Source organism: Seriola lalandi, unplaced genomic scaffold, assembly GCF_002814215.2.
Source record: "Seriola lalandi dorsalis isolate HSWRI2012SDOR001 ecotype SW California unplaced genomic scaffold, Sedor1 jcf7180002054883, whole genome shotgun sequence".
NCBI classification, from domain to species: domain Eukaryota; kingdom Metazoa; phylum Chordata; class Actinopteri; order Carangiformes; family Carangidae; genus Seriola; species Seriola lalandi.
The window spans coordinates 5895674-5920573 of NW_019525658.1; the positions used below are offsets into that span (position 1 = coordinate 5895674).

A 24900-nucleotide genomic window follows, 5' to 3' on the forward strand; every position below is an offset into this window, starting at 1 on the left:
TGTTTCAGTGCCCCCCAGGATTTACCATCGCCATCTGTTAGCAGGTAGCATGTGGGTTCAAATCACTATGTAATACTATGTAATCACTAGGATACCGTATGTCAGTGAGATCACCTTGTTAACCTCGGAGACAAGCAATATAAGAAATTATTTTGCCAACTGTCAATAATCTATTTGAAGAGAAGGAACAAGATTTACTGCTTCTCTGTGGTTTTAGTTTTTAGCTTGGATAGCAAACATCAAAGAACCGGAATACCCAAGTGTGTGTTTTTGATTGGATGTGGGTATGTAGGGGCAGATACAAGCTGGAGAGTTTCATATTCCCAAATGACTGCATATCAAACACATTAAAAAAATGCAGACAGCATATTGACCTTCATCCATTAAAGAGTTTCATCACATACCAACATGTGATCTGACCCCTCGTTATATTTGAAAACAAATGTGATCTAGTGCTACCAAGTAATGTACGCCCCACGGGATATTTTTCCTATTCTAAATTGGAGTGAATGATATAGAAAAGCCTTCAGAGGTAACCTGAGCCCTGTTTACTCAGCCCAACCTAATGCAAACAATCCTACACACACACACACACACACACTGACACTGCATTAAGTGACTGACACCGACGGCTGTCACAAGCCACTGGGGGAGAGGGGAAGTTTGGGGGGGAGGTGGTGGTGCTGGGGTGCAGATAATCCCTGTCCACAGTAATGACCGGCCTTCAAAGCAAACTCTCCTTCACGCACACACACACACACACACACACACACACACACACACACACACACACACACACACACACACACACATACGTATAGATGCAGACACCTCATCCTGGATCCAAAACTTACAGATGTACAGACAGTGTCCTACACGCTGCTGATTAGACCTAAAGAACAATGTGCTCCATTTCAACTTTTTCAATGCTTCACCTACTGACCTAAAGGGGGTGCTAGGACATCTGTACACGTCACAGACTGCAACATGTTTACCATTCGACTGTGTATTCACAAATTGTGATAGAATGATTCATCTCATTACTCACTGCTTAAGGGCGGACTACAAGGTCTTGTTTTGGTTACAGTGACATTTCAGCAGATCATCAGTCATCATCAGCTTTCTACACAATGCATCTGCACGCATACACATATACACACACACACACACACACACACACACACGCACGCACACAATTTCATTAAAAAGAATACATTCTCTGGAGACAAGTAAATACACACACAACTTCTATATTATAACTATAATACACTGCTCCATTCATCATCCACTCACACACACACACACACACACACACACACACAGCTGTACATGGAGGGCAGTGTGTGTGTGTGTGGGTCAGCAAGTGGGAAGAATTGGAGTGTGGCGTTCTCACCATTGAAAGCAGCAGCAGCGGGGATCCCGGCGGACTCACTCCTGTTTACTCTTGTTATTTGGTCAAGCAGACGGCTCTCTGTCCCAGTATTTAGCCGATTCCCATTTCCTGTTTCTGCTCGGCACAACCCCTCCACCAGAATACCTGAAGAAACAAATGCATAATTGCTTTTTTGCTTTAATGCAATAAAAAAAACAAAACAATTTGTACAGGTTGTGACTTTTTTTTTTTTAACCTCTGCAATGACTCCCTGGATACATCCTTAGTTCATATTACAACTTCCAACATTGCAAGTGTAAAATGCTTGCGTGCAGTGGTGTGGTATAAATGTATGGAATTGAAAAGGCTTTTTACACCCTCAGTGAGATGATATCTATTGTTACAGTGAATTCAAGGTGTAAAAATGGATGTTAGTGACTGTAAATATGGCTGCTTCAGTCACATGATGGTTTAGGATAAAAAAAACAGATTGTATACATAAGAGACAATAAATATAACATTCATTGCTGCCCTGTGAAAACCATGTATCCCTTAAACATCAACTTGTTTTGGACCTATCCTTTTTTTCAGCATTGTGACTAGTCCACTCACTCCAGCATCCAGAAGCCTGACCCAGTCCCTTCTACCAGGTGAGTCCAGCTGAAAGCATTCCTGCGTTGGTGGTGGTGGGGGGAGGGGGGGGGTGTAGAGGTAGGGAGTGGGAGTGGATGGAGGAAGATGAGTAAGGGTGCGGTGTTAGAAGAACGACCCACCACCACCACCCACGAAGGCTGCCACGCTCTCTGCTCCTCTGAAGGCCGCCTACCTGCTAATTTGCATCAGTAAACAAGCGTCGGACAACATCAAAGTGTCGACGCCAATGAGGCCTGACGCGGGAATGGACTCACGTTTAAGCATGTGTGCAGGTGTGTGTGTGTGTGTGTGTGTGTGTGTGTGTGTGTGTGTGCTTGCATCTGCCAGTGTGTGTATTAGGTTATAAATGAAGGAATACCTTTCATCAGTGAAACATTGTTTGTCAGTGGTGGATTTGTAAATTTTACAGTGGTCATTTTTTAAATAAATTTTTTTTTTTTGCACAGATATTGTCATGAAAATGGTCAAAGTAAAAAATAGCATCTATATCAGCTTTCATAACACAAACCCTAGTGTGTATATCTGTATGCTTAAAAAAAAATCCATCAATGTGAATGTGTGTATACATGTTTCTTTAGATGGGCCGCCACCCACGGGGACATGTCAGGTAAATATTTGGAGGGTGAGGGGCGGTGAAGTGTCCAGCGTCCAGAGAGGGCACATGCCATCCACTCCACGCCGGCATGTGATACGGACGGAGACACCTGATCCTGCATTAGGCCGCCTCTGAAGCTAAGCAACATCACGGCTCACCCCAAACATCAACTTGAACCAAAGGGCCTCAAGCCAAATAACTCTGTGTGTGTGTATATGAGCAAAGCAGCCTGACTTTCATGTGCCTAACCTTGCTTATACATGTACATCAAGTTAGCTAAAAATCACAGAAATATGAAACACATGAATATTGGCAACGAGAAGCTGAGTAATTGTTTTCAGCTCTCGTAATTCCTCTGTGGATGTGAACTCGTGTGCATGTGTGTGTGTGTGTGTGTGTGTATCGGGACGGTTGTTGTCATGTGTCACTTGGAGAGACGGGCGATGACAGAGGCTTTTCAAGGTGTGCTTTCAACAGCAAGAACGCAGGCTGAGGGTTAAACATGGAGGAGGAAACTGCTTATAATATTTGGATGCTAACTCATTGCAGCAGACACTTAAGATTACCAGTGATGCTTCACTTCCAGTTAAGCGGCTGCATTTATCCAGGTACATCACAGCAGAGTTACTGCATTTATTCAGGAGTCTGGCCTGCTGCTGCGCCAGTGGAGCGGTGCAGGTTATGTCCTGGCGCCCCAATGCCCACCTCTCCCCCTGCCGTGCCAGGTGCTCTTACACCAGCAAACCACACAGGGGAGCTACTGCTTTTTCCAAGGTCTGTGTAACAGAGACACACACAGAGAGACACGCACGCACACGCACACACACACACACACACACACACACACACACACACACACACACACACACACACACACTCACACTCTCTCTCCAGCCAAACATTCCCTTCAGTCAACCTGCTGCACAGGGTTCAGCACGGATCAGCAGTTGAGCTGGAAGCGAGAAAGGCAGTGATTTCTGTTTGCAGCCAGTGGAAGAGAAACATTTTATAACAAGAATAACATCTGTTGTCTCCTGGTTTTTATTGCTGTCTGTTGATTATAATAAGTTAATCTGTGACAAAATAAATCTGTTACCACTGATAAATAACTCAGCTGCTTCTGAACTGTCAGTAAACAATGAAAACTCTCCTGCCTTTCTACACTATAACCTATTTGATATGTAAAAGTGGGTGAATATATCATGTAAATCCTGTTATGGATAGTCTTTTTGTATTTTTTTGTATATTTACTTATGAATTTAGCTATATTTTAAATAAATATTTTAAAGTGTTTGATATCATGTTGCTTTCACAGACAGGTCAGAAAAAAAGATTTTAAGTTTCAAGAGAATTCATTAATTAATTTTCTTATTTTGTGTGTAAAAGAAAAGGCTTATTCATACGGCAAAGTTAAACTTTTTTTCTTTTTTTATGTGTAATTTTAGTTGTTTTTTCAGTATATACATGTGTAGCTATTTAAACAAGTTTGAATTTGTTGCTTTTTTGGTCTCGAAAGCAAAAACAATTTAATGTTTCAACAAGACAAAAAGGTCAAATCAAAAAAATTCTTTTTAAAGAGGGGAAAAAAAAACACAAAGTGAAAAATATTGATGTCCAACCCTCTTCCTCTTAGTCATATGTAAACACAGCTAGGTATCTAGGACAGTGATGTCAGATACGGTAAGAGACGTACAGCAAGTGAGGACATGTTCTAATAAATATCATTACATTCAAGCCGGCTGAAAATATGCCAGTCTGCGAGACGCACTATAGGACTACAGTCAAGATTAATGAGCTGAGAAATCAGACCCAAACACAAGGGCTATTTTTTTCCACATCCAGTTGACTCCAGTGTTTAGGCCTTCTCTGTGCGAGCCACAGGGGAGGTTGCTGCAACACGAAATGCTTCTGCTCGTCTGTGTTGCTTGGTTCATCTGTCAGAGAGTCCATCCATATTTTACGGTGCGGGACGGGACTATAGGGGCATGTGGAATACCTGTATGACAGTATGGGTGCGGTAGTGTGATATCAGTGTAAATGAAAGGTATTTAAAACTGTGGCAGACACACTCTAGGAAATTTAATCCATCTGCAAATATGGGCAAGTAAATAAAACTCATCAGGAGGATGTGTGCTCAGAGTTTTATTGTGCAACCAGACGAATGAAATTTATGTCATGAGGAATTTGGATTATAAAACATCCTTCATTTTTGAGGTTTTGAGTTTTGTTAATTATAATTTCTATGGCTCTGTGGTCCGTTTTCATTGTTAAAACTCTAAAAGAAATGATCAACATTATGTCCTGTTTGTCATTCAGGTACTTCTTAGTGTCGGCTGCATGAATAGAATTAAAATACTTTTATTTACAAAATAATATAATAAAATAATATAAAATATTATTCTGTGATTTATTCATGTCACATGATTATACAGTAATTCATAACTACCAGTTTTATGTGTTCTAAATAATTTGCTTAATAAAACAAATTACTGGTCTGTATTTTACTAGATGTGTGATCATTTGATTTTCTAATGAACAAAAAATGAATTCTTTAAAATGTAAGATAGAGCTTTTTTCATTATTATTATAATACTTATTAGCTCTATTTATTAACGTGACCTACATTTTCTCAAGACATTTCTATAAGGATATATTATAAACAACTCTGGAAATGCTAACAAAAAATTGATTACCTTTTCAATCTATGTAATAACAAGTCCAAACATGGATTGTATGAAAAGGTAAAGTTACATTTTCTGTGTTATAATATATCAAGTTTTATAAATTAGGATTTTTACTAATTCAATTTTTAAAAAGAGTGTGAGTAAACATTTAAAGGGTGTAAAACTGTGCATTTTAAATACAGCCAGGAATGTTATAAACATTATGTGATTAAAATAAACGCTTCTGATTGGAGTTATAAATTATTCTAATAACAATACAATCACATAATGTAATTTCAAACAATGAAAAAACACTTCTTTATGCAAAAAGCTTATCACTGTGTCAGAAATGAATGGATTCCTTTGGTAAATTTTGTTCCTTCGTCAGTACAATAGATGAGGGAACTTTTTCATTATACAAGGGCCATGTAATCTCTGGACCCTTTGTTTTCCATTGGCTCTCAAATGTTCCTCGCCACCTCCAGAGCTGGCTAATGGATGCAGATGGAGGAAGTGTTTGACATTATGGACACAGCAGTGCTTGTTTTAGAGGAGCTGGTCATGTGGTTTGCCCTAGCAGGCCACACAGTACCCCCTTAATGTGACCCAGACCCCCCAGCCAACTCCAGCGGGTTTCAAGAACTGTCCGCTCCAGGGGGAACTGAGTGTCAGTTTAGCCCCCCGGTGAACACAAGTCAACATGCCTTAATCCCCCCATCACCTAAAGTTACACTTTTGGGTCTGCAATTAGCCAGCAGGCCAAATCTCCTCCACGCCCTACTGAGCTCACTCTTTCTGAGGCCTGACACCGGTGCCGCCGGTTTCCATGGCGCTGTGCCGGCTCGGGCCACATGGTCCCTCATCTTTCACTGTCACCGTGCTGGAGAGGAAGCGATCAAAACAAACATGTGGTGGCAGGGAGTGCCTGACATGATGAATCGCTGTAATCAGCATCAGACAGCCCAGCGCTCGCTCTGATTGGTGGAGACTTGCTTTTGACAGATTCTGCGAGTGACTGAGCGACAAGATGCACAAAGCGGGATTTGTGACCTGAAGCCTAAGACCTGAGATGGTCCAAGCAAAACCACTGTCAAGAGAAGTCTGCAGGGGCTACGCTGAATTTCACATTTTCTGAGGCGGGGAAATATTTCCAACATGGAAGCCGGGTGTTTGGTGGGCGCCACGTCCATTATGAACTGGCCCACAGCCATGCCAACAGGAATGATGGGGGTGTAAATTCCAGGCCGTGGTATCAGCTCCATTCTGCACATTGTTTACCTCCTGTGTGACTTCCTGCTTCTTCATCTTGGAAGAGGAGCACAGGAAGGCCCGATATTCCCCCCTCAACGCAAATCTCCTGTTCGCCCAAACAAAAAGCCACATTGTAGCTCATTTTCCTGTCCCCTCCGCTGCGCATTTCCAACCGGGGGTGTGGTATTGGCATTCCTCAAGGTCAAATCTCCGCATGCCTCTGATCCCCTAATTTCACTGTCTGGGGTTGGTGTGGGGGCCTCTCTAATGGACATGTTATCCACTTCCTGCTACTGGTTAAGAGGCAATCTTGATCCTGCTGTCACAGAAGGAATCGCCGCGTTAAAACCCCACTAAACACCTTCGGCATTTCAAATTGGAGAGCTACTCGATGTCTCGTCATCTGAGGTTGGAGCCTTCCTACAGATGGGCCAAAGAAACGACGAATGCGGGCGAGTGAAAAACACGGAGGAGGAAGGGAGAGAGAAACAGGATCAGCCCGTGAAAGGTGCATTTACTGACTGGAGTGACTTTAAAGGAAACATTCACTCAGCTGAGCTTTTGGAGGGAAAAGAACAGTCTGACCACCCCACTGGCTTACACATTAACTCCGCTAACACAGTTATTAATTTCAGCTAGAGAGGGAAAGTAGTTAAAGGGATACGCACACATGCACTCTCACACACACACACACACACACACTCACACACATGCACAGTGGATCTGTCTGTAATGGCCTTTGACAGGAGGTCTGTGGTTCAAGTTCACGAAAAGCAGCAGAAGCCAGGGAAGAGTGAACGAGCCAGTCTGGCTGAGGAAGGGCAGACGGAGAGAGTGATCCGGGGATGAAGGGATGGAAGAAGCTGGGGTGGGGTGGAGGGGCATGATGTGGTGGTGGCAGTGGGAAGGGGGTCTCAGTCTTGAGCCCCCTCTGCCAGAAACAACAAGCAGGCCTTCTCATATTCAAATAAATACCAAGCCAGTGGGGAGTAGGGAGGGGCGGCAGATAAGGAGGAGGCAAGGGGCGAGAGCCAGACTGGAGGATGCCTTCTCTGCTACACTGAGGCCTATTTAGGATCACGGGCCAGGCCGAGAGGAGCAAAGCAGGCAGTGACAGATTTATAATGAGCGTATACTCTGCCCTTGCATTTAATACCGGGCTTAAGACGTATTAGAGAGACAAAGGCCGCGGATCCTGCTCGGGCAGAAGAAAGGCCTTAATTAATTTGGGGAGATCACGGAGGCCCCGGGCCCACATCATCGGTTCTTTGTGGCAGGAATGCCAGCTATTTACCGGTGCTCCAATGGGGCTGCGGGAAGAGGCGAGGTGATGACGACTGGGGCGGCCGTGCAACAGATAGGAAAAGGATACTTTTCAAAAGCTAAAAGCTTCTCAGTTTTAAAACAAAGACGGGAGGGAAAGAGAAGAAGTGATTTTGAAAAGGGATCTGACTCCAAGCAGCCCCCATCCCCACCCCCCCCAACCGTCCCATGTCCTACACAGACATTCCACACTGTTTTTGCTCTCTCTCTCTCCATGAGAAATTCAACTGATAAAAACTGAGGAATCTTCAGAGCATAACAGCACCACACACTCTGTAAACACACGTATACTTTGTGATTTTTCTGTCCTGATGACCTTCAGGCCTTTTCCTATGCTACCACGTGTTAGACTGTATCTTACAGTGATCTCCTGGCAGTTGGATGATAACTGACTGTTCAGTCCTTTCTTCTTTACAGTGTTGCTTCAGGTGTGGTGGGGCTGCAGAGAGCAGAGAGTGGAGGCCGGCCTGCATCGACCAGGCCGCTCAGAGCCTGCTGAAGGGCACAGTTGGCAGCTGTCAGGCCCATTCGTTAACTCCGAGAAGACATGTGGAGAGAGGACCTTCCTTCCCAAAATAAACAGACAGTGGTGGCACACATTTTCCCAGGCAACTGCAAAGGGGGAGGGAAAAAGTGAAAATTGTGCTTTTGTCTGTTTGTCTCGTTTTATTTCTGCGTGGCTGCCTCGACAAACTGTCTTAAAACATCAGAATCCATAAAGATTAGGAAGCAAAAAACATATTTTACTTACTGTATAAACCGACTGAGAGAAATAAACAAAGACATTTTACGGAAAGAAACTTTTTCAAAATTTGAAATTATGGGACACAGTGGGGTTGTTAACCTGCAGCCTCTGAGGTTTTTCTATTAATAATATAAAAAGCTAAAGTCTACACCCTGTTTTTTTTCCGTGTTTTATGAAAGTGTGTGGGAATATATGTCGGAATCTGCCTGAGGCAGACACCAGGGAATCATGATTTTCACCTTTGGTCAACCATTGTGTTCATGTCCATTGTTTTTATGCACGTCCTTTTATGATGACCCCCAAAATACAAAGAGAACAGGGCTGAACAGGAAACCCACATTTATATGCCAACAAGGAAATGTGTTTTGACTCATTTTTCCCCTTTTTTTGAAAAAAGGAGGAATGCCCTGTAATATCGAGAAGAAGGTAATATGTCCTTACAGCCTATAGACTAACACAGGAGTCAGATAAATCTCCCAGTTATAAAATAGAATTAAGACCAAAGTTGCACTAAAAATCTGACCCACCTATTTGTTAAATCACACACAGGTTGTCTGCAGTGATGTTTGTATTATTACTGCGCTGTAGTCGCCTTTACGCATGACCGGAGGCCTATTGAAGGACGATAGATCTGCAGACACCTGTAACACTATGTGAACACAAGCCACCGTCGGTATTTACAGTCTACCATGCTGCAGACACGCGCACAAATACACTGAAATAATGTCTTTGCATATATTTGCACATAATAACAAGTTTAGAAACCATCAAATCGACTATTTTTATATTTTATTCATCAGAGCAACCAAACAACGCCACGGGGGGAAAATCGTCCAAATACCAAGCTAACCACTCAGTGACAGATGATGGAGATGAAATTACAAATAAGGAAAAATAAATAATGACAAACATCGGACAAATATCCATCACATCCATCACAGGGTAAAATGTTTGGACGTTTTTAATGAAAAACACCACTAAGTATTTGCGCCGATGTGGACGTCTCATTCCGGGAAAAGGAGGTGGACATTTTTAACCGGCGCAGTGAATGAAGGCATACACAGATTTAGCCAAGCGACAAAATGAGAGCCACTACTGGTGCTGTAAGACACGAGACAGCTTGCACCTGCAAACTGCAGACTTCTTTTCAGGGCTTTTAGCAGTCAAAAGATCCACTCTCCAGTTTACTGCGTCCTCGATAAAATGATTAAATTATTATGAATTGGAAAGTGGGAGACTGTGATACAGCAGCAAAACTGCAAGAGCCATTAGGTCTATTAACTAAACCTTCTTGCTCATCAGAATGAAGGCCTGTTGAGTTCACAACCGAGCACCGGAATTAGTTTAGGCATTTTCATTGATTACGTCCAAAAAAACAAAATGTAAAAATAAATAAATTCTAAATAAACTACAGAAACATCATTTAAAAATTTCCCCACTTCCGTTTATACATTAAAGTTTATTCATGAGGTATAAATTCAAAACAAGTAGCTGACTTATTTAAGGGACAGTGTTTTTTTTAAGGCACCTATCTTCAATTTTCCTCAGATTATAGATTATTATTTACATGTTTTTGTCCCTTATAATGATCACCGGAGGTCCTGCAGATAGCTGAGGCACCTTTTCAATATTTCCTCCTGCATACCTGCCCTCTCTCCGTGCGTTTCCTCCGGCCGCGCGGAGAGAGGGGACACCCCGGGCCCTCTGCTGTCAGCGGTCAACTGCTCACTTCCTCTCCTTCACATTCAGGGATTTAGACCAATATTTAGACAGGATAGGATTTTATACTTGGAGTGCGCCGCGTCGGTCCCCACAGCCTCGGTCACGCAACATGAACGTGAAAATCATTGCTTTTAAAGATCAGCGCAATAACTTGTGATTTATTATCTGTAAAATGATGTGAGCGTGTCATTAATAATTGTGGCTCATTAAATGAAAGACTGGAGAAATGAATATCTCCGCAAAACAAGCGTAAAAACATCAAAGGATGTTTTATGTTGTTTTATCTCTAGTCTGGGAGAAGGAGAGAAGAAGAAGAGAGCGCGCACACACAACAGGTCCTTCCACATATACCGATGACCTAATCACATCTCTGTTTAATAATAACACCAAACAGCAGCCGCCGGGCCCTGACGTTTACGAGATCTGTGCTATTTAACGAGGCCATGGGCGGGAGTTTTTTTTTTTTTTTTTTTTTTTGGTTTGGTGAGATGTCGTGTTACCACAACAGGTCACACAGGCCGCTCCTACAGCACGAGAGTCTCCTGGAAAAGACAACAGGAAGACAACCAGCAACATGTGGATCTCAGCTGTGTGACTGAGTGATTGTCAGAAATGTGTCAAACCACTGACACAGAATCACAATCAGCTCGATATGTTTGCAATGTCCTTATGGAAAAGCATTTGTGCAATTTATTATTATTAATTTAGGCTATTCCAGTGCGTAAAAGCGCATGCCAAATGACACGGGGGTCTCCTGGTTTGCCTTCTGTTGGCCTCTGTCACCTCTGTGCAGATGCCTGTCAGTGAACGTCACACTGAGTCTCACTGTGCAGGAACAGCAGCACTGCCTCAGGGATAAATGGCAATCCATTTAAAAACAGAAAATCAGAATGGGCACTATTTTCCTCTGTGTAAAAGCCGATCTTAGAAATTAGAAAATTGCAAAAAAAAATAACATTTTTAATAATTTCTAAAAAAAAAAAAAAAAAATGAAATAATCATTTAAATCTGTAAAACAGAGTGTATCCTATTTTCAGCTCCATCGTGTCAGATGTAATAGTCTATATATTAAAGGTTAAGTGAAACTTGAAGCAAGTCCAAAAATTATTTTGCGGACGCATCAATTAATTTCATTAAACAACGAAATAAAATGTCGCAATTAATATTCCTACACGTCAGCAGAGCCACGAGACCCAGCTCCCACACAGACTGCAAGGACTTCAAGTGTTGTATTTTTTTTTTTTTTTAATCAAGGATGTTCGCCTGGAAATTACCTATTTAAAAAATCCTGAGTTTAATCCCATTTAAAAAGACTTGGGTTCAGTAACCACTGAGTGCTGTGCTCTTTCCCTGTGTATGGACAAGATGACGGCCTGGAATTTTCAAATGATTTCAGTACTTTCCTACAGTCATTAAGAGTCTCAAATTTCCGCACTGGCCTCAGAGTAAATAATCATTTAAATTATTCAATAAAATAAACAAACATTTATACACTGACAGAGGAGCAGCAGCAGCTACAGAAGGATGTGACTGTATCCATCAGTCAGAGAACAGAGAAACGGTGTTCAGGACGCAGGGTTGCTCACACACTCTGCTCACTTTGTCTGGTTGTTTTCAGGTTTGGATCAGATGTGTTAAAATCTTCGGGAGACAGTCCACAGCGCGTGGACCTCTACAGAGCAAAGCTATTTCAAATAAAGCCAAAGATATGAGTTGCAACTCATAATTAAACTCTATTTCATCAGATTAAAATGGTCCTGCTTAAATATAACGAAAAGTCACAAATGTACAAATATGTGCTTATCTTCTACACTTTCATATAAATGTTAACCTCCCGTTGGAGCTGCAGAGATCTTGTTTCTCTGTGTAATTCATGGCTTACTCACTTCTATGTACTGAAAAATATGGCATTCATATTCCTGAGGAGCTTCACACTGTGTATTTTTACATCGTGTGTATTTTACACAGGCCATTACCTTTATTTACTGTAGCCTAAGCTTTCGATTTATATTCTGGCACTTCCCGCACATGATATTTTTCGTGACAAAAATTAAATGTATCCTTATGTTAAACATTTTTTTCCCGCTAAAACTTTCACCTCTAAGTCAGATCAGTGCAGTGGAGGACGCTTTGGCCGCTGCGAGCGAATTCCAACACAGTCTCTTCCCATTTTGATCTACTCCTGTATTTTGTCTGTTATCACCTGAGTATTTACAAAGGAGGCTTCCGACTTGGCAATGATGAAGTGAGTCGGTGTGGATGGCATCATATCTGATAAAAAAAAGGCCGGCATGCACTGGGAGGGACACATCATCCGGGCGATGGTTTACACTGGTTTTGACTTCTCCACGCCTGATTTCTTTTATAGAGTAATCTATCTACCAATCTATCTATCTATCTATCTATCTATCTATCTATCTATCTATCTATCTATCTATCTATCTATCTATCTATCTAAATGTTTACCCTAAACAACATATTGCAGTGCTTTATTTGTGCTCCCTCCCTCCCGTGGAGAAACATCCAAAACAAACAGGACTAATCCTCTAACTGCTTTATCCCATTATAACCCCGCTGCTGCTTTCACACTTAATTCACTGACTCCAGTGTAAATGAGACTCTATCCGGTCGCTATCGCAGCAGCTACAACAAAACACATCTTTGGTCGCTGCACATTAAAGCTGAACCTCGATAAGCTGAGAGCCAACGGGGCGACACTGGAGGCGCAAGGCGGAGAGGTCAAGTCCAGCTCCGGCCCCAAAATGCCACGTGTGTTTACTCTGTTTACTGGCTGTTTACTGGCTGCAGTGACGGGGTTATGCTCTGTAAAATTTCTGTGTTAGTCTGCGTGTAACAAGGTCGGCTGTGTAAGAGGTGAGGGGCTGTGCGTAAAATGTGCGTGAAATTCAGCAATTTGTATTATACTGCTTTTGGCACGGTGGACTCAGAAGGCAAGAATAATAAATGGAGTTGGTGTGTGATGCGTAAAAGAACTTTTCATCTAAAGAGTGCCACGTATGAGTGACATCTCCTAGACAGAGTGACATATCTGCCACCTCTCAATCAATATCTCATGTCCGTATTTTTCTAACTCCTGGAAATAAAATCAGTTTCTGTACATGTACTTGAAAACCTGTTGCAACCCTGTTTAAGAAAAACTGCAGTTGGGCACGTTTGCACCGCAGCCCCTGATGTTCCAGAGCAGCTCTATGTGGGCTTGCACAGATAAAATATACACATATATAGTGCGGTAATTTACTGGAAAAGAGGCGCACTCTGAAGCCGGACATTGCAATGACGTTTGAGCTGAATTCAAATGACTGACAAGGTCTTATTGAAATAAAACATCCAGTGCAGAGCGCAGACACTTTTTTTCCTGGTGGTGCAGGGGAGGCGTGGATCTTGTTCACTTTTGACATTCTCGTAGCAGTAGTAGCTTCTCCTCAAGGCAGGACTCAGATGACACCACCCCGCCACAGACCGGAGGAGAAACAAGGGAAGCTCTCTCGCTCTCTCTCTCTCTCTCTCTCTCTCTCTCACTCTCTTCACTGCGGATGAACTATGTTTTGACACCAGGACGTGTTCAGAGGTTCATCAAATGAATCAGAACGCCGGGGAGCTTTTCGCGTCTTCACAGTAGCCGTGGGAATACTTGAAAGAACAGCCTGCCCCAGACTCTCGCGCACACCGAGCGCCGGTGGCGGAATGTGAAAACCCCATTTTGGCGCATGTTCCTCTCCATTGTGCGCAGCCTTCTCCTGCTTTCTGTGCGGTTGGAAAGCGGAGGGGGAGGAGGAGGAGGAGAGACGGCTTTTCCCGATTCGATCCCTTGCCTATGGACGACGGCGGTCCCCTCTCTCCAAAGGCTAATGCTTTCAGTATTGCCTCTCTGATTTCGGCTGCAGAGCAAACAGGAAACGCAGCGTTTGACAAACAGAGCACCGGCCTAGACAAGCCAGACCTGCACAACCACAGTTTCTTTAAAATGCACTACAGCACTGTGACCCGGGAAATGGAAGGTAAATCTGTTTGTTGATGCCCATAGAGCTGCTGTAGCATGTACACATCTCACCCGAAATTACATAACACCCTTGCAACTGCTCGTTTAATCCACATTTTCCAAAAAAAAAAAAAAAAAGAAAAAAAATCTAAAAGTACAGTCAATGAGCAAAGCCACACATGCGTGCGTTGTGTTGAATGCATGAATGAAATTAGTGCAAAAAATAAATTCTGGCACGGTTGCCTACTGTCAAAAAATAATGCAGATTCAGTCCTAGAAATCACTATCAGGGAGGAGAAGTCTGCACATAGCAGCCTGAGTGGAGAAAAAAAAAGTTTCCTATTCTAAAATCCCAAAGCGTTGCACAAAGAGTCAACTTTAATTCGTGCACAGGAACACATACATTGACAATGAAGCCGGGAGGAGTAGGGTTTACACAGGCCCCCTGCGTGTAATGGTAAAAGCAGACCGTAATAAGCATATCCAGCCCGGAGAGGGAAGCATGTCCATTCCTACATCTATTAGTCCAATAACCAGAAAGCAACAGTCACCTGCTGCCTGTTTGTTTGTTCATGCAAATCAGTGTGTGTTTACCTTGTAAACTGTTTACACTCCTCTCTGTCGGTCAGATCCTCTATTCTTTGTTAACGGGGGTGATGTGGGCGATACCCTTATCCAAAAGTTAAATGGGTGCCGGAAAGCCCATTAAAAAGGGGCGCACTTCTCTGTCAATCAGTCTCGTCCCAAGGCGAGGAAAAGGCACATTACCTGCAGTTCCTTATCTAAATAGAAATAAGAACCGGTTTTATCGCAAAGGGGAGGCCCTCTGCGTCAGATAAGAGAGGAGACGGGGTTGCGGTATTACACACAGCAGCAGCGCACAACAGAGGCCGCTCAGAGCGCAATCGATCCAAAGCAAAAACTCATTCACACGCACTCGGCGCTCGTTTGTGTCAGTAGCTGAGAGATTCAACGCGAGCGCCGCAGTTTTTTTTTTTTTTCGGAAACATTTCGGCACTATTCGGAAGTTTGCTACTTTAGATCAGGCAGACTGTAGTATGCTGGCAGTGGATGCAACCTCAGGGATTAACGAACAGCAGAGACGGAAACTTTTAAACCGAAAAGGGTGCATTTGTTGCCTGACATCTTCATTTGGAGCTCACTGAATCCTGCTTCTGTTTTCACTACCGTTCTCATAACCGACTAACAGTACAAGGCATATTTAGTAAATCCAGTTTTTTGGGATGATTTCAGCCATATCCAGTCCGTGGCTGACGCAGCTGTCCCATTTTTGCGATGTTGCAGCCTTCACGACGAGCAGCCTGAGCAGCCTCAACACGCCGGGGGGCTACCACCTCTCTCCGTCCCCCGGGGACCCGTACAGCCAACATGAGTCCCACTTCGAGCCGTGCCCGGCCGCGCAGCACAACTACAACTACCCGGGGTCCAACCCGGGCCAGGCCCCGCCGAGCGACAACGGGACTCCCAACTGCTCCTCGTCGTCCTCCAGCTCCACGCCGAACAGTAAAACTATAGTGAAGAAGAACCCTAAAGTGGCCAACATCAACGTCCAGCTGGAGATGAAAGCTTTATGGGACGAGTTTAACCAGCTGGGCACGGAGATGATCGTGACCAAGGCTGGCAGGTGAGCTGGATAAATACACACACACCGCAGGCTTCTTTTACTCTCACATATCGGTTAATATGACTCCATGTCCTTTAGGAAGAATGACGGCATCGCATGACTGTAGTTTTTATATCTAAAATTTTAGTCTTTATTTTTTCTTTATTTTTTTTGAGTGTTTATGATGATGCCGCAAATGACAGGCGGGATTTATCGGCCTATTTCGATTAAATTGAAGTCTCTTTTTATTCGAAAATATATAATATATTATTGTAAATAGTATCAAACTAGATGATTCATTTTTTTAAATATATTTTTTAATCCTTTTCTTCTGGTGTTTATAATGAACTAACTTTTTTCACTATTCAGCTGCATATTGTTTTCCTCTCTCTCTGTCTTGTATTATAGAAAACTTAAGAGAAATCAAGCCGAGTGAATTAAATGAATTAACACTGACACAAGCTTTGTGTCGGTGCATCAGGTCGTTTGTCTCTATGTGAAGCAGGTAAACAGTGGAGGCCTGCAGCACGGGGCTTTTAAGACTCGCTAATGAGTAGGTCAAGACGCGAGGAGGCAGTGTATTTGGAAGTGTGTGTGTCAGCTGTAAACACCATGTTGATGTGATCCTGCTGCGTAGAATAGATCCAATAAGGATAACTGTGACTCTCGGTTGGTTTCCTCCAGTCTCACTTTTTTTTTTATACGCAGGGCTGTTATAGGGAACATTATGGCCTTTAATATGTGAGTCTTTACACGTGTGAACGCAGATCAGATCGTGCACGAGCTGATTACAGCGTTGTTTTTACTCAGGACTCATCACAGGAGTCGGCCTGCTTCCCTCCCTTACTTCTTCACACACACACACAAAAAATATATATTTTGGTTACAATCAGCGTATATCAATACACCAATATCTGTTTTGATTTGGTTAATAACATTTTTAATAAACAGTAAACGGTCACGTAGAGAGAGCTGATTAAATTCAATTTTTTAGATGAGTCAGGGGCTTTTTATTGCAGAATTTATAGGCTACTTTATCCTGCTTGTATCCTTACAGGCACAGCGTTGACCTCTGACCCTTGCGGAGAGCCCATAAAATGTTTCACTAATCCTCCGTATATATAGTATTTTCAACCAGTTATGCGCCTAGCAGTGTCTGGGCCGTTCTGCATTATATTAATATAAAGAGGCGTGAGGTAATTGATTTAATCCATAGAGCCAGGGTTGAGTTTCCCGCTGTGCGCTGTCTGACAGGGGAAAGGAGATCTGCAGCAGAGCACTTTAAAAGCTCCTTCAGCCTCACCTAGCCACAACACTGACGTTAATTGAGCGTTGATTTTAGGATCCCTTTCACTGACTCGGCAGATTACTCAACTTTCAGCTGATGTTGTTGGGGGGATATGGATCTGCCCTACACACGGTAACCTAACCTGGACGAGGTGGAGGAGGCCGAGCCGCTGCGTCTGTGAGATTTCAACTTACAGCGAAACTTCCAGCAGCGACTGAATCCAAATCTCTGAGATAAAAGCAGAGACATTATTGTTAATAAATGAATAAAGATCATGAGCAGTGTAGTATCAGCGTGCTGATAAGACTGTCTCTACATGCTCCCAGTTGTAGCCTTTTTTTTTTTTTTCACACAATCATAATTCTGGACTATTTCCATTTTCCCCCTCTGGATCCTACGAGTTTATAGCACCACACCTCGCGGACCCAAAGAACGTCAATGTGCGCGTGTGTGTGTTTCCACTACATGTGTGTAGGCCTTCATGTGTCTGGAATTCATCAAAGACGCAGAGGAGAAGTTAAAGCGTTTTGCCAGAAGTCACAAACGCAGAGTTAAAAGACAACAAACCGAAAGCTCCATTCAGATCAGGGGGAGTTTTATCTGGTTACGCACGGACGGAATCACGTCATTTCCAATAGTTTGAAGCCTCCGTCTTCTCGTAGCCTCTAGCTCGGGCCAAATTAAGCTCTGAAGGCCTGGAGCTGCATGAATCTCTGCAAACATGTTGGCTTTTTTTTTCTTTTCTTTTTTTAAAAAAAAAAAAACACTTTGGCAAAAATCATTTGTTGGCTTATCTGACAAATTCCAAATGGCCTAATTCAAACAGTTGAACACACAGATGATCCAGTTTTTAAAAAAGTAGGACATGAAAACAAAGCGTGCACCCTACAAGCAGCAGTAGCAGCCATTTAAAGCCTTGATTTAACAGTCGCCCCATGTTTTTTTTTCTCTTTGCCAGGAGAATGTTTCCAACTTTCCAAGTGAAAATATTTGGTATGGATCCCATGGCAGACTACATGCTCCTGATGGACTTCCTGCCTGTAGACGACAAACGTTACAGGTAACTTTGTGGACATCTTCAGACGACTGAAACGCACATCTGTCACTGTGGGGCCGTAAAATATTGTAGCCTGCGAGTTGGGAGGTTTTTACTGGTGTGCACAATCCATAACCTGCCCTGTTAAATTCAACAAGCGAAATAAAAAAACTCCTACATTTACAAATAGGCCTAATTGTATCAAATAAAATATGCATGGATTCATAAATAGATAAATGTAAAAGTGTTATATATGCACATTACAACATTAGGAAATATTTCCACGATGAACCAGATATGTTGGTGACTATGTGCTGACATTAGAGAGACATTCAGTGTCATATTTTTCCCTCATCATGGAGCCTTGTATTTTTATAAAGGATATCCTCGGTGTGCGTTTCCCTACAACGTCATGGAGACATGTATTTTTGTGACTAACCGGAACCTCTTGTCTAATTCACTGTTTTCTTGCAGGTATGCTTTCCACAGCTCGTCGTGGCTGGTGGCGGGTAAAGCTGACCCCGCCACACCGGGCAGGGTCCACTACCACCCGGACTCTCCGGCTAAAGGCGCGCAGTGGATGAAGCAGATCGTCTCTTTTGATAAACTCAAACTCACCAACAACCTGCTGGACGACAACGGACATGTGAGTCTACACCGCGGGAAAGAAAGCGCACGTAAAAAGGACTTTAATTTGACCACAACAACATGCAGCGCAGCGTGTGGGCACAAAGTTTCTTTATCCAGTGTAACAGCCGTCACACCACCGGCCTCACACACCACTATGCAAATAATTTAGCAAAAATAGACAGCAGTTAAACTGACTGGGGAGATAAGAACTGCTCTATCCACAGTGGAGGATTTCACCAACACATCCAGGGGGCTCTTATTGTGAAGATTATTATAAGCAGAAGTTGAGCAGTTTTATTCGCCCTCAGACTGATTGATACAAAGTATTAAACTTTGATATTTTGACTAATAGTCAGATGTGGCCAAAAGCCTATTTGCAATCCTCAGAAATGGCGACGCACATCAGGCTCTGCTCCAAAAGTGACGGCAAGGAAGTGGAATATTTCACCACTGGAAATTATTTCAGCCTTTCCCGCTTCATCTTCCACCGTCTGAGTAGTTTCATTAGTTGCGAAATCAGACAAGATGATGTTGGGGAATATTTTAGCAAATATAGAAAAGAGCTTTGCAGGATGGAAATGGGGGTATAAACAATTACTTCATGATCATCATTATTGCTCCATGATTATGATTTTAAATAAGAATGATGATAAATATTCCCAGGCAGATTTCATACGTTCAGATGAGTGTAATAGATTTAAATGGCTCTGCACATTTAACAGGTTATTTCTGCCACTAATGGCGTTAACAAACTTGCTTCTGTCCGCAAATAGCCTGCATATCTTGGAGATGGCTGACAGAGTTTTAATATAAGAAGGTTAAATAAGATCTTTGCTCATATGTAGAAGGCACCAAACTACCTCGGTTAAGCTTCACGATATTTTAGTGTAAATTATCCTGTTCAATTTCATTTCATTTAATCTTATATAACCATCATTAATTTGCCAGATTTGAATTCGGCAACAATAAAAGTAAAACATCAAAAATAGTCTGACTTGCGGAAGTTCAGCCTCTTAATCTTTAGTTCAGTGTTGAATTCAGTGTGAATGAGTGCTGATCCATCCTTTATCTCTTTTTCTCAGATCATTCTGAACTCCATGCACCGCTACCAGCCCAGGTTTCATGTGGTCTATGTGGACCCCCGCAAGGACAGCGAGAAATACGCAGAGGAGAATTACAAGACCTTTGTTTTTGAAGAAACCCGCTTCACGGCGGTCACAGCCTACCAGAACCACCGGGTGAGCCGCTGTTTTCTAAATCTGTGAAATGTGCAGAAATGTACGTTCTTGCATCTATGGAATGTGATCAGATTTCCCATATGTTATAAATATATCATAAAGTAAAAATAGCGTAGATGTTTGGGGTATTTGAATATTATCGCAAAAATCAACTGATACCATAAAAAATCGGTTTAAGTCACTATTGATTGTGAGGCAGATCATAAAAACAGTCTTTTTTTTATTTCTGCGCCACATTTTGCGCACACAATCAGAAATAACCCGTTCTTGGTGCAGCTCAATGGCAGCTCCATGGCGCGCTCTCTGCGCGTAAATGTTGCCTCTGCTCTGTGGCTCTTTTCACTGCGTCCTCGCTGCTCTGCTTTCCGTCAGCCTCTGTCTCTGATCTGATTCAGTGTGAGAGTCGCTGCAGTTTGGCGATTGAAGCTTAATATTTGTGACCAGGCTGTAGCGTGTGAATGACTGATCTATCTGATATTGATCGTCACAGTTAATTATTTTTACACTTGAAGCGCATATGGCAACAATTACAGTGACATTATCGCCTTTAATGGGACTCATGAAATAAAGACAAATTATATAAATTGGCAGAAACATGATAAAATGATGATGATGATGATGAGGAGGATGATGATGATGATGACGATGATGATGATAAACGTAGGTTGTTCACGTTATGATTCTGAATAATTTATGATGGGGACTGTGCTGTGTCTGTATGATATACATGAGACGCTATGCAGCTGTCAGTGCAAAGAGCGTTCATAAATGAACAGTCTATAACAATATAAGCTCTGTATTAAGTGGCAGTTTTGTTTTAAATAACACTGAATGGGCCTGATGCTGACGCCCTGAACAACAGACCTGCAACTGTTTACTGACATATTTTATTAAAGACAGCAGTGAGTTCAAATATGACACCTAGAATGTTCAGTCCGTAGTGCTACCTCTACCTCTGCTGTCATTTCTAATAGACGTTAAAAGTAATAACAGAAAAGGAGCTGACATTGTGTATCACATCAGTTTGCAGCACTGAGGTTTATTTTGTTTTTCTGGATTTCAGATCACACAGCTGAAGATAGCCAGCAATCCCTTTGCAAAGGGCTTCAGGGACTGTGACCCAGAGGACTGGTGAGTGTTTACACTCAGCAAAAATATTGTCTTATTGGCATGTTTCCACATGATGTAAAAATGTACAACAGAGCTGGCTGGGCCGGAGAGCATTTGCAAAATGGTTTTGCTGTTTGTTTTACTCCACACAGGTGCCAGATGGGTGGAGTTTGAAAGAACACAATGAGTGCCGCAATGATTCAAAATAGCTAGATATTGTTTGATAGTCAATCAACTGAGCTTTTCTGTCATTGACAAATGACTAGACTCTCTCTAATTGTCAGAGTGCAAAAAACCACAACCATCTCAGAAAATCAGGAAGCTGGAACAAACACAGTGGCTTTTTCCAAATGCTGTTCAACCAGCTCTGCAAATTACTGTTTTTTCTTTAAAGCATTTACTGATGTTTATGGGGATTTGTGATTATTTTATAGAACAGGCCGATCTGAGTCATGTAGGTCGCTTCACATTTCACCCATTGTGAATTAGCGGGCCCGTTAAAGTGTTAATGCTCATTACATGCATCAGTGTAAACTCTTAAAATATGCATCCATCATTTTAGTATATAATAAAGAAAATTTGCCCTTGACATTCATTAAATGAGTGTGTAACTGAATCCATTCTCCCTGCTCCAGGCCCAGGAATCACAGGCCAGGCTCTCTGCCAATAATGAGTGCCTTTGCCAGAACAAGAAACCCAATGTCATCTCCCCCGCAGCAGAACGGCACAGAGAAAGGTCTGCACCACGCTCTTTGTTTCATTTCAAAACTCCTGCCTGCCATCACACATGAAACACAGTCATGTTCTGTTGTTAAGCATTCAGGAGAGATGCTTTTCTTTCAGTTGTTGGCATATTTCACTCTTCTACTTTTTTTTTAAATCTTAAACACAGTGGTGCATTTACAGCATCAGGCCAATACTGGCTTTTAATTAAACATCAAATATCAGCCAGTCAATGTCACCCACTACAAGGCTCTTATGCTACTATGTAACTGACCACAGCTTTACACAGTAAAACCTGCAATGAATTTTTTTTTTCTCTCTTTCTACACATGACAATTTTATTTATAATAATTTGATCAATTGAATACTTGCTGAATTGAATATACCAAAGCTTCTAATCCACCCGAAAGAATTTTATAATATTGGTTTTCGATTGTTGAGCTCATATGTGGAATTATTGTCATACAATATTTGTCAGATTTTAACAGTTTTTTTCTGGGTATCAGTGCATGGGTTTCTATACAGTGATCTAAACACTGCAGTCACCTTGTGAATATTAATAATAAGCGAAATTATATTTTATTATATATCAGGCCAGGGTGCAAACTTTTCCTGGCTTCCACCCAAAAACACTGGTATAAGGACATGTATTCAAAACCTACATGTCATAACAGACGGCAGAGTGCAGAACTGAACACACTCACTGTTCAGGACAACATACACAACCTGCTGGTACAAAGTATTCACACGTTGTCTGTCTCTGCCTGTCCTCATGTCTCTTTCTCCACAGAAGACAGTAGGCGGGAATATGAGCGAGACCCCAGCGGCACGCCCATACACGCTGACCCAGCTCACCAGCTGATGTCCCGGGTCCTCAGCCCCGCCCTGCCCGTCCCGGGAGGCCTGCATGCCGTCCCACTCACCAGTGGTCGCCCCAGCCCTCCTCATGACCTTCGGCCAGACCCCCACACTATACCGCCGGACACCCTGCACCACCACCCTTACAAGTACCCCACCACCTATGAACACTATCTGGGGGCTAAGACCAGGCCGTCGCCCTACCCTTTACCCAGTATCAGAGGACACACGTACCATCACCACATGAACCCGGCTACAGCTAACATGTACTCAGCCACCAGTGGCCCCTCTAACTATGACTACGGGCCCAGATAATGACTGCTGTCCACCAAGGCTAACAGCATACAGCACTGTGGGAATAGAAAAAAAGGCAGGAAAGGCAACGCAGCCCTGTCTATTGATGGCTCACACAGCCTGTGTAACCTGTGTGCGTTTACAGGCTGAAACTCCTCCCTGCTGGATAAATCCTGACATATTTATTTAAAGGAAATGCATCTTTGGGGGAAGAATAGGCACCTGCTCCGAGCCCTTAAAAAGGTCTGATTTGACCTTTGAACCCCAATGGCAAAAGCTCTACATCAGGGCACCCTCTTACCTGAGTGGTGCAGACATTGAGCCAGCAAACACAGGAGGACAGGAGGGACCTCTCCTTAACACAGACAATACCTTTGATCACAGACTGGAACAGATTTTTTTTGTGTTGGATGCACTTTTTGATTTGCCTTGTTTTTATTGCTTTCAAAAAAGCCATATGTTATATAGTCCATCAACCTTCTAGGTAGACGAGATGTTTGCATGTTGAGCTCATCAGAGAGGGTGTCGAAACACATCAAATGTTTTTGTTTGAGGAAAAAAAAAAAAAAGAGATTTGATTTTGAAACATTCTGGACATTTTGAGCCGCTCTGAGAAGCTTGTACCATGGCACTGACTTGCAGCAATACAAAGTAAATAAATGAAGCAGAATGACTGTTCTGTATCTGTAAAATAAACATTAAATTCTTGTAATTCATAAAAAAAAGAACGTTCTTTGTGCCAATCTTCTATTCAAAGTCCCATCTGCTGTTGTACAGCTGAAGGGGGAGGGTTAAAAAAAAAAAAAAAAAAAAGCTAACCTCACTGATAGCATTGTTCAGGTTTCTCCGTGCGGATTTGCCTGTTGAAATAGGTTGAGGTGTCTGCTGCTCCTGCAATCATTTGGAGTCAGAAATTGAAAGCTATCTAAACATTAGACTGCACTGCAGTTTAAATGTTCTAATCTGCATCTGGTTTTATGAAGAAAAAAAAACATATAAACACATAAATGAGTCACTGACCACGCTTCCTAGCTCTACACTACACTCCTCTTGATAAACCATGTGTGTAACTACACTATAGGTCTGCTGTTACAGATTGTAGTTTATTGTTAAAGTTTCCTTCTGATTAATGGATATAATTTGCTATAAGAGGTCATTAAAAAAATTAATTATTGCAGTGACAGACTTTTTCAAATCAAATAAAAGTTTTGAATAAATTAAATATTGATGATTTATTGGACATTTAAATATTCATTCAATCATACATTTGTGCAAATCATTTGGTAAAACAATGATTTAATTAATGTAAATTCTGAATTTTGTGTTTTCAAGCTTTAAAATAAGAATGCCATCACATGTCACACAAAATGGAAAAAAGTCAGCACTTACATTTCCCCTCTCTCCAGAAGGATATCATTGCTCATATTTAATGGGACAGTTAGGTGATATTTTAAGAATGTCACCCCTGTCCTATCTGTGCAGCCATTTCCATCTCCTATTTGAAGTCCTATGAGGAATGCTTTGTTGTCAAGGTTAATCTCGATGGGGAAAAAAAAGTCTACTTTGGGATTTGTGCCTGTCACGATACAAAAGGAAACGTAACCTAATGATTCATTTCAATAATGTATTTTTTCTCCTTGAACCCAGCTGCCATTGAGCAGCGGGGTGGGGGGGGCCTGAGGGCGCCTGACCTCTGACTGTTTAATGGCTTGTAAAGGTGTCAAAGGTTAAATAATGTTTCCACGCATTTAAACGCCGACTAATTGGTTGTATA

At 42.3% G+C, this 24900-nt stretch overlaps 1 protein-coding gene and 1 long non-coding RNA gene across 4 annotated transcripts; one reads left to right on the top strand and one right to left on the bottom strand.

Annotated features, from left to right (window-relative positions):
• Positions 1 to 1361: 1361 nt before the first annotated feature.
• LOC147817149 (uncharacterized) lies at positions 1362 to 15067 on the bottom strand. Its single transcript, XR_015436608.1, has 3 exons — positions 14920 to 15067; positions 8220 to 8470; positions 1362 to 1537 (listed from the first exon to the last, which is right to left on the bottom strand). It is a non-coding gene; the product is annotated as an uncharacterized LOC147817149 (long non-coding RNA).
• tbx1 (T-box transcription factor 1) lies at positions 13711 to 24348 on the top strand. Of its 3 annotated transcripts, none has more exons than XM_023397754.2 (8): positions 13711 to 14344; positions 15580 to 15970; positions 18196 to 18297; positions 18748 to 18919; positions 19986 to 20141; positions 21205 to 21272; positions 21887 to 21987; positions 22768 to 24348. In XM_023397754.2, the coding sequence occupies exons 1-8, from the start codon at positions 14161 to 14163 to the stop codon at positions 23145 to 23147; spliced, it is 1554 nt and encodes a 517-aa protein (XP_023253522.1). In that variant the 5' UTR covers positions 13711 to 14160; the 3' UTR covers positions 23148 to 24348. The 3 variants fall into 3 exon arrangements, with proteins under 3 accessions (XP_023253522.1, XP_023253521.1, XP_023253523.1); XM_023397753.2 differs by having other exon boundaries at positions 13713 to 14344; positions 22765 to 24348; XM_023397755.2 differs by having other exon boundaries at positions 13713 to 14344; positions 15631 to 15970; positions 22765 to 24348.
• The last annotated feature ends 552 nt before the right edge of the window (positions 24349 to 24900 follow it).

Excerpts from the sequence above, each read along its gene's own strand:
- tbx1 (XM_023397753.2), top strand. The coding sequence starts at position 14,161 with ATGGACGACGGCGGTCCCCTCTCTCCAAAGGCTAATGCTTTCAGTATT. Across the intron at positions 18,920-19,985 it reads TGCTGGACGACAACGGACAT|ATCATTCTGAACTCCATGCA; the intron begins GTGAGTCTACAC and ends TCTTTTTCTCAG. Across the intron at positions 21,988-22,764 it reads GCAGAACGGCACAGAGAAAG|AAGACAGTAGGCGGGAATAT; the intron begins GTCTGCACCACG and ends CTTTCTCCACAG.